The sequence below is a fragment of the Ascaphus truei genome, chromosome 3 (assembly GCF_040206685.1).
Source record: "Ascaphus truei isolate aAscTru1 chromosome 3, aAscTru1.hap1, whole genome shotgun sequence".
Classification (NCBI taxonomy): Eukaryota; Metazoa; Chordata; class Amphibia; order Anura; family Ascaphidae; genus Ascaphus; species Ascaphus truei.
This window is the reverse complement of record NC_134485.1, coordinates 387,591,833-387,604,817: the sequence shown is the minus strand read 5'-3', so window position 1 is coordinate 387,604,817 and position 12,985 is coordinate 387,591,833. Positions and strand designations below refer to the sequence as shown.

Sequence of the window (12,985 nt, the reverse complement as noted above, 5' to 3'; positions counted from 1 at the left end):
TTCTTAGACATTCTTTATAATTGTGCATCCCCGGTCTGCTTTTTTAATTCGTTATGTATTAACCCCTAACCATAAAATTAGTATGTTTGTCTTTTAGTTTAAACTCAAATATATACTGTTCAAAGAGACAGTACTTTAATTCTGAAAATTGCTGTTGAAAAAATCCGTAATAAATGTTATCTAAATAAATTAAATGTTATCTAAATGTAAATAAAATACCCCCACCGTGAATCTTTTGTATCAATTTTAAACTGACCTAGTAAATAAAGCACAATGTTAAATAATCCAGTTTATTGTATTTGAATTGGTTAGAAAAGAAATATAAACAGTTTTGTAACACTTTACAAATGTTTTAGTTCTTAACATGACATTGCAATACCATTTTCAGTTAATTACCAAGCTAATAAAGAATATGCCTCATTTAAAAAATAATATTAAGCATGTAGATGTACAATAAACTATAAATATAAAATTCAAACAAAATACAGATAGATAAATAACTGAACAGTCGGAGTAGAACTTGTTACGTTGCAATGTACAGTTTTGTCTTTTCAGCACCCCAGCCAGCTGTTACTCCTTAGAATACGCATGACTCTCATAGATCTAATGCTGTATTCCAACTGCCAATTTCCACTGAAGAAATAGAGGAATCCTAAAATAAAAGAGACTTACAATTCATTTGAGCACATGATTTTGGCTGAGATCATTTACAACCACTCTATTATTGACATAATTAGATCAGAGATTATAATGTGTTACCCAAACAATACTTTGACGCTTTTTTCAGTACTGAAACTTAAACAGAAAATCAAACAAATTAAGATATTTATATATGCAGTGAAGAAAATTCTACCCTGACATATAAGGCTTCGTACATAGTGAATGGCTATGGGGCGAGCTACGGAGCCCACCCCGAAACAAACTTTAGGACAGCAATGTAGTAGTGCATACAGTAGTGTGCGCATGCACGTGCTACAGGGAGAGCGGCGCTTTGCAATACAAACAGTGTTGTTTTGAAGAGTGATGCTGGTGAGGAGATGGGATGGGGATGCATAATTGCATGAAAGCTAGCGTGTCCTACTATGGGCAAAACCTAAGGGCCCTATGCTATAATCATCGATAAGTCACTTATCGAGCACTTATCGGCCAAAATGCCTACTGCTATCAGTAAGCCTCGATAAATGGGAGATAAAGACATGAATCGTCAAAAATTTCAGCTGTCAAAAAAAAAATCACCGGGATATTGGCAGGTTCTGAAACTCATGCAATTCTAGTACTGTAGCTGTGATTAGATTATCAAGGCCTATCAAGGCCTATCAAGGTGCTAGAATGGCGAGTTTCTCCCAAAATCCTCACGCCAGGAAAAATTAGCGTGAGGCTTGTGAGAAGCTGCCAGTAAGGCGGCGAGACATGACTTAGAAAAAAAAATGCTTTTTTCCTGCTTCGGATTGATGCCGGGAGACTACTGAGCTGATATCCATTAATATCAGCACCGGAGACCCCCGGCATGAATCCCATGATATAAAAATGCATTTACAGTCTACTTCCTCAACTTAACGGCTAATCGCTAAAACAATTAAGGAGTTAACCCCTCCCACTACCCACCAAGGGCCAAGCACTGCAAAGAATCCGGGATGGAGGCGGGTTAAAAATGAGCGAATTTATTCCGACATCAAGTTTCAGGACATATAACAAAACCAGTAGGTTCCTCTGATGCGTTTCCTGCCAAAAGGCACTTTAGCAATTTACTCTTTGATAAAGTGCCTTTTGGCAAGAAACGCATCAGAGGAACATACTGGTTTTGTTGTATGTCCTGAGGCTTGATGCCTGAATAAATTAGCTCCCTTTTAACCTGCCGCCAGCCCAGATTATTTGCAGTGCTTGTTCCTGCATCCTTCGTTTGCTGTTTTCTATCTTGGGAGCGACGCACGCCAAACAGGACGGATTCATGGTGATCCAGTGAGAATTTGACTCATAGTATTTATGGTTCTTTGTTCTTTTGAAGTGGACAGTGTGTATCTGAGATATTTTGTTAGTCACATGGAGGAGGAGGATCACATAGGAGGACGGTAAGGGATTCCAGTACATAGTTACTAGGTAAGCTTATAATTGCTACCAGGGAAGATTGCCAGCCCCCCTCCTCCATCCTCTGTGTATATGCTGTGTGTGAACACTATCAACTAACATATACTACAGTATATAGTGCCACGGGACATTAACCTTTGGAAGAATTATTATTTTCCGTCTTCACCTGACAATTTGATTGATTCAGTATATTACATATTTACACCATCCATAGAAGAGTTTTTGTAGCACCCCTTTGGGAATTGTTCCCATTCTATGATAAAAATCAAACATTAGCCAGCCAGCATAAATAAAGTAAATAACACTTTCTACTTACCACTGCCATCATGAAGGGCATCCTCATCAGCATACTCCAGGTCCATGTCCTCCGATGCCAGAAAGAATACAAGAAAAAATACAATATAATGGCCCGTAACCCCTTAATCACCTTAGTGGTTAATAACCACTATAGTAATTAAGGGCTTAACCCACCCTCCCCGTTACCCACCCGGTAGGCCTAACCACCCACCCACCCACCCCAGGACCACTATAACCACCCATTGATTGGCATAGTAGTACATCATACCAATATAATATGGGCCACTATAGCAGTCAATGGTTACCCTAATAAAAAAACATGAAGGCCAAAAATACACAATAATAAAATATATACACAAGCACCTAAACACTCCCAACAATAAAAGAACTAAAAAGCCGAATAATAAGTCACATTAATAACAATTATCTATCTCCAAAACAGCACAATAATTAAAAATCTATTATTCCAAAACATAAGAATACAATTAAATAAACACCAAGCCAAGGAAACTATTCAAGAAATAAAACCACTAGCTAAACAAGCAATTCAATACATAAAAGCACTAGCCAACAAATCAATTAATTAATTCAAACCACTAGCCAACATATCAATTGAAAACAGTAGCCAAACAAAATAAATAATTAATTAAAAATGTTAATAATAGGAAAATGACATAAAAACAAGCCATCCAAATTACAAACAATTTAAGCCAAACAATAAACAGAAAAAGACAAAACAAAAATCAATAGAAAAAACGCATTTGCCCAAAAATGCCTTGGCTGTCATTGTATTTATCTGTAACCTAAAAAGGCACAGATTAATATATTATCAGTCAATGGGCAATGAAAAACATAAAAAGAATAAAATACAATTAAAAAACCTGTAAAAAAAAAAAAAGGGGGGGGGGGGGGTGGGGAAGGGGGAGGAGGGTTAGGAATTAGTAGGGGGGATAGGGAAGGGAGGTATCTTATTACTAGATGTTGGGATCGCCGGGTCAAGTGTGACATTCCACTTGTTGGCAGCAAAATGTGTAAGCTGGTTCCTGCGCGCTGAGGTGGATAAGATAGAACAGGGTCTTTGAGATCGCTCACTCCTAGAGGAGAACGCATCTACCATTATCAATGCCAAATTGTGTTACGCTCAACCCCGGGGATGTCTGTCTGTGCCAACCATGGCAGCCAGACGTTTAGATAATTGTCACCAGTGTCGTTAACCAGACTCGTTAACTTTTCCATCTGGCAGATAAACCATAATCGATTCCGAATCTTTGGGATGTTTGGTATGTCGGGGCATTTCCATAGTGAGAACACCTCGTTGCAATTGCAAAATGAGCAATTAATTTATTTTGTGATTTTGTTAGATCTTTTAGAGGCCTGTTCAGGAGGAACAGCCAAGGATCTGGGGGAATAGTGAGGTCAAAGATCCTCTGTATCCAATTCCTAATCTTTTCCCATATTTGGGCTATTCGTGGGCAAGACCACAGCATATGTAACAAGTCGGCCGTTCCCCTGCACTGCTGGGGGCACAGAGGAGAGGAACTTGGCACGAACTTAGATAATTTGAGTGGGGTGAGGTTTTTTTTTTTCGGTTTTTTCTCTTACCCCTCAACCCCTGTTCAACCCCGTTTTCCACGGCTCAGTAGGGCGCGTAAAGTCGTGGAACCCCCACTTTATACACAGCACAATGTTTCAAAGATTGTATTTATTTTACTACGATGCACAAAGTAGCTATGTATTGTATGTTTTATTGTACTTCAATGCACAAAAAAATATTTCAATAAAATACAAGTTATAAAAAAAAAAAAACCTGTAAAAATAAAATTACATACATTCAATATTTTTGTTACCTTTAGAAGCGTTGACCCTCAGAATTCTGGCGTTTCTGAAAGCTCTCATACCGCGATGTCATTAAAGTCAATCCAACGCCATCAACCTTGAAGATTCGGAATAGGTAACAAAAATGTTCTTTCTTTTATCTTCTATCACCTTCTTCTATCTTGTTCTGTCATTATTTCTTTCTTTTCTTGAATCTTCTATCTTCTGTCTTCATCTGTCAATCTAACCCCATGGGAAGTCTTAACGGATGTTGTCTCGTCATCTTCTTCCTGTTAAATGAGGCGTCCAGGCTTCATATAGGACCTGTGACGTCAATTTTTCAGGTCAGATTGTACAGCTCCAATTTGCTTGGATGCTGTATCATGTGCCTGCCTCTTTTTTTTATGGATGTGACATCATCTTCAAGGGAGGAACATCACATCCTTAAAGCCACATGGCTATATCACATGGTATTACAGCCAATGGGACTGAAGACAATCCCATTGGTTGCAGTACCATGTGATAGGTTACATTAGTTCAAAAGGATGTGACATCATCCCTAAAAGTGATGTCCTTTCAGCTATCACATGGACACCTGTGGGGACCACCTGAGGACCCCAAGACACTCACGGGGACCACCCGAGGGCCCACAGATACCCACAGGGACCACCTGAGGACCCCAGGACACCCATGTGGACCACCCAAGGGCTCACAGACACTTTTGGGGACCACCTGAGGACATCCGGACACCCGCAGGACTATACGAGGGTTCACAGACACCTTTGGGGACCACCTGAGGATCCCCATACACCCACGGGCCTACAGATATCCGCAGGGACCACCTGAGGACCACAGACACCCTAGGGGACCACCCAAGGGCCCACAGACACCCGTAGGGACCACCAGAGTACCCCAGGACACCTGCATGGACCATCTGAGGACCCACAGGCACCCACAGGGACAACTTGAGGACCCCCAGACACCCGCGGCCTCTGGTATCAATCCTGTGGGGGTAGAGGAAGTGGTTATTAGTGTTGTTGTGTTTTTAATGTTTATTGTGGGTGGCAGCTGTTTTAATATACATTATTTTAATACTAGTGTAGATGAGTAGGGGCTCTCTGGAGCAGATTTGATTTGAGGTTTGGGGACCCCCTGCTTTCTGAGATACAGGCCCCGTTATTGGGTGCAGGTATCTCCTATGCATTTAAATGGCATGCATCAAGTGACTGTGGGAATAAAATGCATAGGGGATACCGGCACCACATAACAGGGCCTGTATATCAGAAAACATGGGGTCCCCGGATCTGAAATCAACGTGGTTCTGCTCCAGAGACCCCTGCTCATCTACACTAGTATTCAATTTTTTATTAAAAAACATTCATTTCGGGTGAGATTTGCGCAGGGAGAGACGGCTCTCTCTGAGCGGCTCTCTCGGCAGCTGAAAGAAATCGCCGGGTAAGGCAAATAATGTTGCAGATTTTTTGTCTTGTAGAACATGTGATATTTGAAGAGCCTTTTGGTTTCTTGTGGAGGGGCAGAGGCATAAGTAACTTCACTGTTATGTATTTTATGGACCGTGGGGTCAACAGAGCTGAAAAAAACAAGCAGCCAGTATTGCTGCTTTAAGGTTTGTGTGTGAATATTGCAAACAAATAAAGTTAGTTACCTTTGAAATAAAAAGTAGCATGAATTTTCCTGGATGAGATTCCTGGAAAATCTTCTTCTATTAGTCTTGGAAAACCTGAGTCCATGGTTTGACTTTTTTCATCATAACTTAAAAGGAAAGAAAGGGATTGATAACATAACTGTCCCCACAACATGTAAGCAAAAAACATGCATGTGTATCTAACAAGGCAAGCATAACGTATTGTGTTTTATTAATAATATACTAATTTAGGGGAGTAAAAATCTCATGGTTTACCAAAGTCATGCACAACACAGCACCACATTTATCAAAAAAGAAAAACCAATCAATATTCAATTGGATATTTCAATGCATTTGAACTAATTAAACAAATGCCGCGCTGGCTTTTCAGCCAGATGTCTTTGGTAAAATGTAGTCCTGCTCCTTGTGACTCTACTTTTTCTTTTTTAACATGTCCTGTTTACTTCTAATAGTCACTCTTACCTCCAATACTTATCAGCTACAAAGAAATATGTCTTTTCCAGGTCTTCAATATGGACGGCTGCATCAATTGCTTCTACGGTTCTGGGAAAGCCCAGCATGTAGATGCTCTTTGGGTAGCCATGTACAACATCAACTCCATTGAGAGCCCAGTATATGGATCCTGTTTATAAGATAGAAAGTTCATTTCTGACATTTATTTAAAAAAAACCTTATGTAAATTGAGCCTGCGTACAGTACAACTTTGCACTTTCTAAGGCTACACATTTTCCTACAAATGTCTTCTTCATTATGTAGCACACTTTCTCCCACCCCCTGGGAGATATGGCGGCTACGGTATGTGTGGTGTGTTACCTGCGGCCCACAGGAATGATAATACTAATACAGAACCACTCAGGCCTCGCAGGGCCGAACCCCCTCATCGTGTCCCCCAACACTGTGTCCACACCCCAGTGGGGTTTACCCCAAAGAACTGAGGTGCCCCTGGGCACCCAACCACCCTGGTGTCCACAGAGTCAACCGACCCCAAAGTGTGAGACAGCGCTGCCCCACTAATGTGTGTACAGTTGGTGCACTTGGAGTACCTGCCCAGGTGCTCCGGTACCCGGGTATGTTCAAAAGAGGAAACGGATCCACTGATCATAGTGATGGTGGCATAGCCTCCACCTCTACGTTGGGTGGTATCCCGCGTGGACGGTACCACCATGAAGAATGTCTCTTAGCTGTTGGTGGTGATCTGGTCCCAGACCACGTGATGCCAGGATACAGTTGTGTCCTGTCTCTGTTCCTCACACTTGCACTACAGGGCAGTTCCCAATCTATGGGCCTGTTCCTGCAGCAACCACAAGCTGAGGGCAGTCGGAGCCTAGCTGGGGCCTAAGGGGGTCTCTAGCTTAGTGCAGGGGTCACTGACACCCTGCACACACACACCCTACCCCTCTCCTGTCCCAGCTCCGACGGACAAGCGTGTCCCAGTGCGTGAAATGTATCTTCTTCAGAGAAGGGGATTCTGGCAGTCCTATTGGCCAGGTGATCTTGCAGCCCCAGTTGCTGCTGGGTATTGTAGTTCCTTATGTAGAGCTGTTCCAGCGACGGCCGCCGCTGTCTCCTTCTACTGCGCATGTGCGCATGTGAGCTATCTCTTTGCTCATGCGCGAACTTCTGCGCATTTGCGCGCATACCTAAGAGCCATGGGAGCTGCCGGGAGCCTCTTGCGACTCGATCGATGCTACACACCACCCCGCACCACTGGGAGCTGTAGGGACCTACCCCCACCCCCTTGCTTCCGCTGCCTAGCACACCCGCGCCGGGAGGTAAGGGGCTTACGTGGGACCAGGGGGACTTAGACTACACTATCCCCCACTGAAAATCCCAACAGCCCGCTTAGGAACATTGTAACATATAACCAAACACACAAGTTATATAATAAAAATGCAGTAAATTATGTACAACCTGTCACGTCATAACTCTCTGTGAGGTTATAAATTTCTATGAACACCACAATAACGGATTTAATTTTACTGCGAGACAACTGTTGTGCCTCATAGTAGGGTGCCCCAATTATATCATAGGTTACCCAGTTTGGAGGGTACCTAGCACGTTGGCTTCGGCGAAGCCCTTCTTCCCCTCCCTCTGGGGAGTAATGTACTATTGTCTCTGAAAAGTCTCTCTGGGGTATGAAGCAGGGACTTCTAGGGTCCAGAGGTTGGCTCATTGGAGCCAATGGAGTAGGAGTTGTGTCTTGGGCCCTTTACCTGTAGCTCCTTCGGGAGGTGCCCCTTGGTGTCAGGTGCTCTTTGAGAGGGTCCCTCCATAGGATCCTCTGCGGATTCATTGACTGTTGTTTCACTGTCCATGGGATTTCTGGTGATGTTGTTTATTTTGTCCTCGCAGTCTTCTGATTGTCCGGCTCACCGTCCAGTGGTGTAGCCGGTATCTCTGGTTTATCATCCCCCATTTTTGGGATAGGTAGATGATTCTGGTGCCAGACCTTTACCCGTCTGTCTTGGTCTTTTATTCGGAAGACCGGGAGGCCTGGTATCAGTGATTTCACTTCGATTACACCGTCGCGCCAACGGTCAGCCAATTTGTGTTTTCCAGAGATTCCAAGGTTCTGGAGGAGAACAGCGTCTCCAGGATGGATTTCGCGATTGCGAACCTTGTTATCGTAGCGCCTTTTATTGTTGGCATTCAGGTGAGCGGCAACTTTTTCTGCTAATTGTAATGCTTGCTGCAGGTTCTCTTGGAGCCGCTGCACATATCGGAAGTGGGTTTGATTGGGTACCCCATCTGTTGATAACTCAGATGAATGTCTACTGGGAGCCGGCATTTTGCCCGAACATTAGGATGTATGGCGTAGACCCTGTGGACTCATCATGGGTGCTGTTATAAGCATGCACCAGAGGCTCCACATGCTTGCTCCACTCATTCTTCTGCGCTCTTTTCAGAGTACCGAGCATGTCCAGGAGGATCTGGTTGAACCGCTCCGGATGTGCATCTCCCTCCAGATGGTACGGGGTTGTTCGGGACTTAGTGATGTTTAGGAACTTGAGTAATTCCCTGATGAGTTTACTCTCAAAGTCCCAGCCTTAGTCTGAATGTAGGCAGTTGGGTAGACCACAGTGCACAAAGTATCGCTCCTACAGGATCTTTGCACCGCGAGTATCGGCGACAATGTCTTTCTACCGACTCCCGTATCAGAAGACAGAAGAACCGGTCTCGTATCAACCCCAAGGTCTTCTCCAAGCCGAGATGGCCATGTTCATCATGCAGTGCTCGCAGGACCATGTGTTGTAGGTTCCTGGGGTGACCAGTTGTATTCTATCTGGATGGTTATGGTAGGGGACCACCCGATAGACTAAACCCATGTCCATTTCGAACTTGTCTATTTCTCTCATTAGTATCGCGACCGTGTCACTAGGAGTACGTTTGATCAGGATGGGCTTGCTTCTTTTGTTGGACGGCTTGGCGGACAGCACCAGCCACTTGGTCCCTTATTTGATATTGTACCAAATGTACGGCAATGTCTTTCTACCGACTCCCGTATCAGAAGACAGAAGAACAGGTCTCGTATCAACCCTTGTGGAGGATTTAGGAGGCGAGGCAGAGTGGGGAGAGGCTATCCCGGGGTATATGAGTGGGCACCCTTGTGGTAAAGTCTCTGGCAGGTGTATAACCTTGGGGGCATTGTCTGGGCATATCTCTTGCCCGGTAACCAGTAACACAGCACACCCTTGGCGAGTGAGGTCATACTTCCTACTGAGGATCCGGACATCACTCATACTGGGAGATCTTTTCACTTGGTCAAGGACAGTAAACATGGACAAGAGGTCGGGGACTCCTCCCACTGCGTCCACATGTCGTGGAGGTTCTCAGAGCTCAAAGACCCAGTCAAGGACATGTTGCTGCAATGGCGTAAACAGGATGTCAGATAGTTTACAAATTTGCCTGCTGAGTAGCGCAGGTCTGAGATCTCAGCAGCTCCTCCAAATGTAACTAACTTTCCCCCACCCCCTGGGCGATATGGCGGCTACGGTATGTGTGGTGCGTTACCTGCGGCTCACAGGAATGATAATAATAATACAGAACCACTCAGGCCTCGCAGGGCCATACCCCCTCATCGTGCCCCCCAACACTGTGTCCACACCCCAGTGGAGTTTACCCCATAGTACTGATGTGCCCCATGGCACCTAACCACCTTTGTGTCCACAGAGTCAACCCAGCCCAAAGTGTGAGACAGCGCTGCCCCACTAATGTGTGTACAGTTGGTGCACTTGGAGTACCTGCCCAGGTGCTCCTGTACCCGGGTATGGTCAAAAGAGGAAACGGATCCACTGATCCCATTGATGGTGGCGTAGCCTTCGCCTCTATGTTGGGTGGTATCCCGCGTGGACGGTGCCACCATGGAGAATGTCTCTTAGCTGTTGGTGGTGATCTGGTCCCAGACTACGTGATGCCAGGATACAGCTGCGTCCTGTCTGTGTCCCTCACACTGCTACTAAAAGGCAGTGTCCCTATCTATGGACCTGTCCATGCAGCAACCACATGCTGTGGGGAGTCAGAGCTTAGCTGGGGCCTAAGGGGGTCTCTGGCCTAGTGCAGGAGTCACTGAAACCCTGCACACGCACACCCTACCCTTTTCCTGTCCCAGCTCTGACTGACTAGCATGTCCCAGTGCGCAAAATGTATCTTCTTCAGAGCAGGGAATTCTGGCAGTCCTATTGGCTAAGCATAGCCAGGTGATCTTGCAGCCCCAAGGGCTGCTGAGTGTTGTAGTTCCCTATATAGAGCTCGTCCAGTGATGGCCACCGCAGTCTCCCTGTAGTGCGCATGTGTTATGGCCGCCGCAATCTCTTTGTGCATGCGCGAACTTCTGCACATTCGTGCGCACACCTAACATTGCGGCGCCCTGCCATGGGAGCCGCTGGGAGACTCTGGCGACTCTATCGCCACTCTACACCTCCTCGCACCGCCGGGAGCTGTCGGGACCTACTTTTAGATACGTTTGGGTGCCGAAAAAGGAATATAATGTAGACTGATATCAGTTTGTAGTCTCCAGGGCAGCTTTTATACTTCCAGTTGCTTTACAGTAGCAATAATAATCACCACGACAAAAAAGAAAGTGCTGGAAACGCTACTGTTCAAAAACAAAATGTGTGGTGACCACTAGTGACTAAATATAATCACAAAGTGTACAGAGTACTTATACTTACTGTATAAGCAAGGCTGTCTGATAAAAAAAGCTTATCGAACAAGATCAGGGAAACATACATATAACAAATATAAACCAGCGCCTCAAAAAAGGCCAATAAATGCAAATATAAGGTAATATGCTCTTGCACTTGAGCTCTGTACACGGAGCACCCAGACAGCATCGGATCGCCCATACAGACGTTCCCCTGCAGCGGAGGAGCCACTAGGAGTCATCTGCCAATGTTTGGATGGGCCTAATTAACTCCTATATTGTTGTGAGTAGGATTGTGGTTTTTGTAAACCGGACCAGCTGCACAACGCAACTCATGTATTTTTAGACAGATATTGTCTCTTTTATATTTTAATAAATTAGCTTAACTGATTATTTCTGCAGTGTTTTGATTGTTCATTGTTTGTTAGTGTGTTAGTCTTGTCCCTTCTTAGTTGTTATGTGGTTTATGCAGCCGTACGCACTATGAGTGTCCCGTGTTTAATCACACATGTCCTGAGGAAACTTCTTCATGGATTATTCAAGTGAATCTGGATGATCCAGATTGGACTTCTTTAACAAAGTTTCGTATTACCTTACATTTGCATTTTGTCACCAGAGACCAGGGATTTACACCTTTATACCGGGATCATATCTCTGAGCAAAACCAAGAAGTTAAACAAATTGTGATTTATTCCTTTGAAAAAGACGTACACACAATGGATTACAATTATACAGAAGAAAACACACTTAATGGGGGTCTGGGCTACAAAATTAACCTTTCCTAGTTGAAATAGCACAGAAAACAAAGTCTTTAGGTTGACCGGGAGTTACCCGTAAAAGTCCTGGAATTCAATTCGGCGTGAGTTACCAGACGCCACCACTGTATCTGTATCTATCTCTTCTTGGCGTGTTCAATATGAGCTTGTAGGTGTTCTGTATGTTTTATAATTCTTGTTCAACTAGTCTTAGCTGATTGGAGGGTGGCAACCTCCTACCTAATTGAAGCTCACTCCCTCCCACATTTAAATGGTTAAAAGCTCACTCCATGGCATCTCCCACTCTCAGGGGAACTTGCTTGGTTACAGTGTGATTGTGACAAATCTATTACAGAGTGCTTTTCCTGGTAATGTACAGGTTAAAAAAAGCTTCAATCAGACTTAGAACTTTTACAACTAATTTTGACAGATTTATTATAAATCATTCTTCCTGGCAAAGCACAGGTTATTAAGAATCTATATTAGTGTTAAGGACCCTTGAAACGTGGTCTGCCATGCAGTTGGCTCAAGTGCTTAAAACAATTTGGCCAAAATGTTAAACTAAAAGACCATTTTATTTATTAGTTATTTATACATGTATATTTAGGCACTGTACCGTGTATAAGTTTTTCTGGATGTGCACTGAGCTTTGTCTGTGTTTTATGTTATGTCTCTGGTTTTAAATATATATATTGCCATGCTCAGTAGCACTCCTCTGTGAAACTTATATGCTCATATATATGTTGTGGTTATTTTGGGGGTTAAATATGAGCTTGTAGGTATTCTGTATGCTAGTTGAAATAGCACAGAAAACAAAGTCTTTAGGTTGACCGGGAGTTACCCGTAAAAGTCCTGGAATTCAATTCGGCATGAGTTACCAGACGCAACTACTGTATCTGTATCTATCTCTTCTTGGCGTGTAGTTCCAGTCGCAACCGCTACGTTCTTTTCTCAGAACTTGGCCCCGAAAAGTGGGACTTAAAAAATTTCTTGACTTCAAAATCTCTGAAGCCGGTTGCTGCTATTTCTCAAAGAGCATCTTTTGGTGAGTTCAAATTTGCCGCTGCTGTTTTGGCGCTTAGAATCTTAGATGAATCTGAGGACCATATTGGCTTCTGGGTTTCTTGTAGTATTTCAATCCCATTCATGAAATACTCCAGCCAATCCGAGCGTGGGAGAATTCCTACCAGCCAGTCAGCGATCTGCCAGTCTCCTGAAGCCATG

General features: G+C 44.0%; 1 protein-coding gene across 5 annotated transcripts in view; it reads right to left on the bottom strand.

Annotated features, from left to right (window-relative positions):
* Positions 1-276: 276 nt before the first annotated feature.
* The window catches only part of LOC142490301 (matrix metalloproteinase-18-like), a 105,515-nt gene continuing 92,806 nt past the window's right edge, over positions 277-12,985 (bottom strand). For 2 of the 5 annotated variants that reach the window (XM_075592407.1, XM_075592408.1), the window contains 3 exons: positions 6,326-6,485; positions 5,864-5,970; positions 277-652 (listed from right to left, as the gene is read on the bottom strand). In XM_075592407.1, coding sequence (XP_075448522.1) covers positions 552-652; positions 5,864-5,970; positions 6,326-6,485 — 368 coding nt within the window. In that variant the 3' untranslated portion in view covers positions 277-551. Of the gene's footprint in view, positions 653-2,401; positions 2,451-4,229; positions 4,522-5,863; positions 5,971-6,325; positions 6,486-12,985 lie in introns of all 5 variants that reach the window. The other 3 variants (XR_012800023.1, XR_012800022.1, XR_012800024.1) reach the window with 3 other exon arrangements.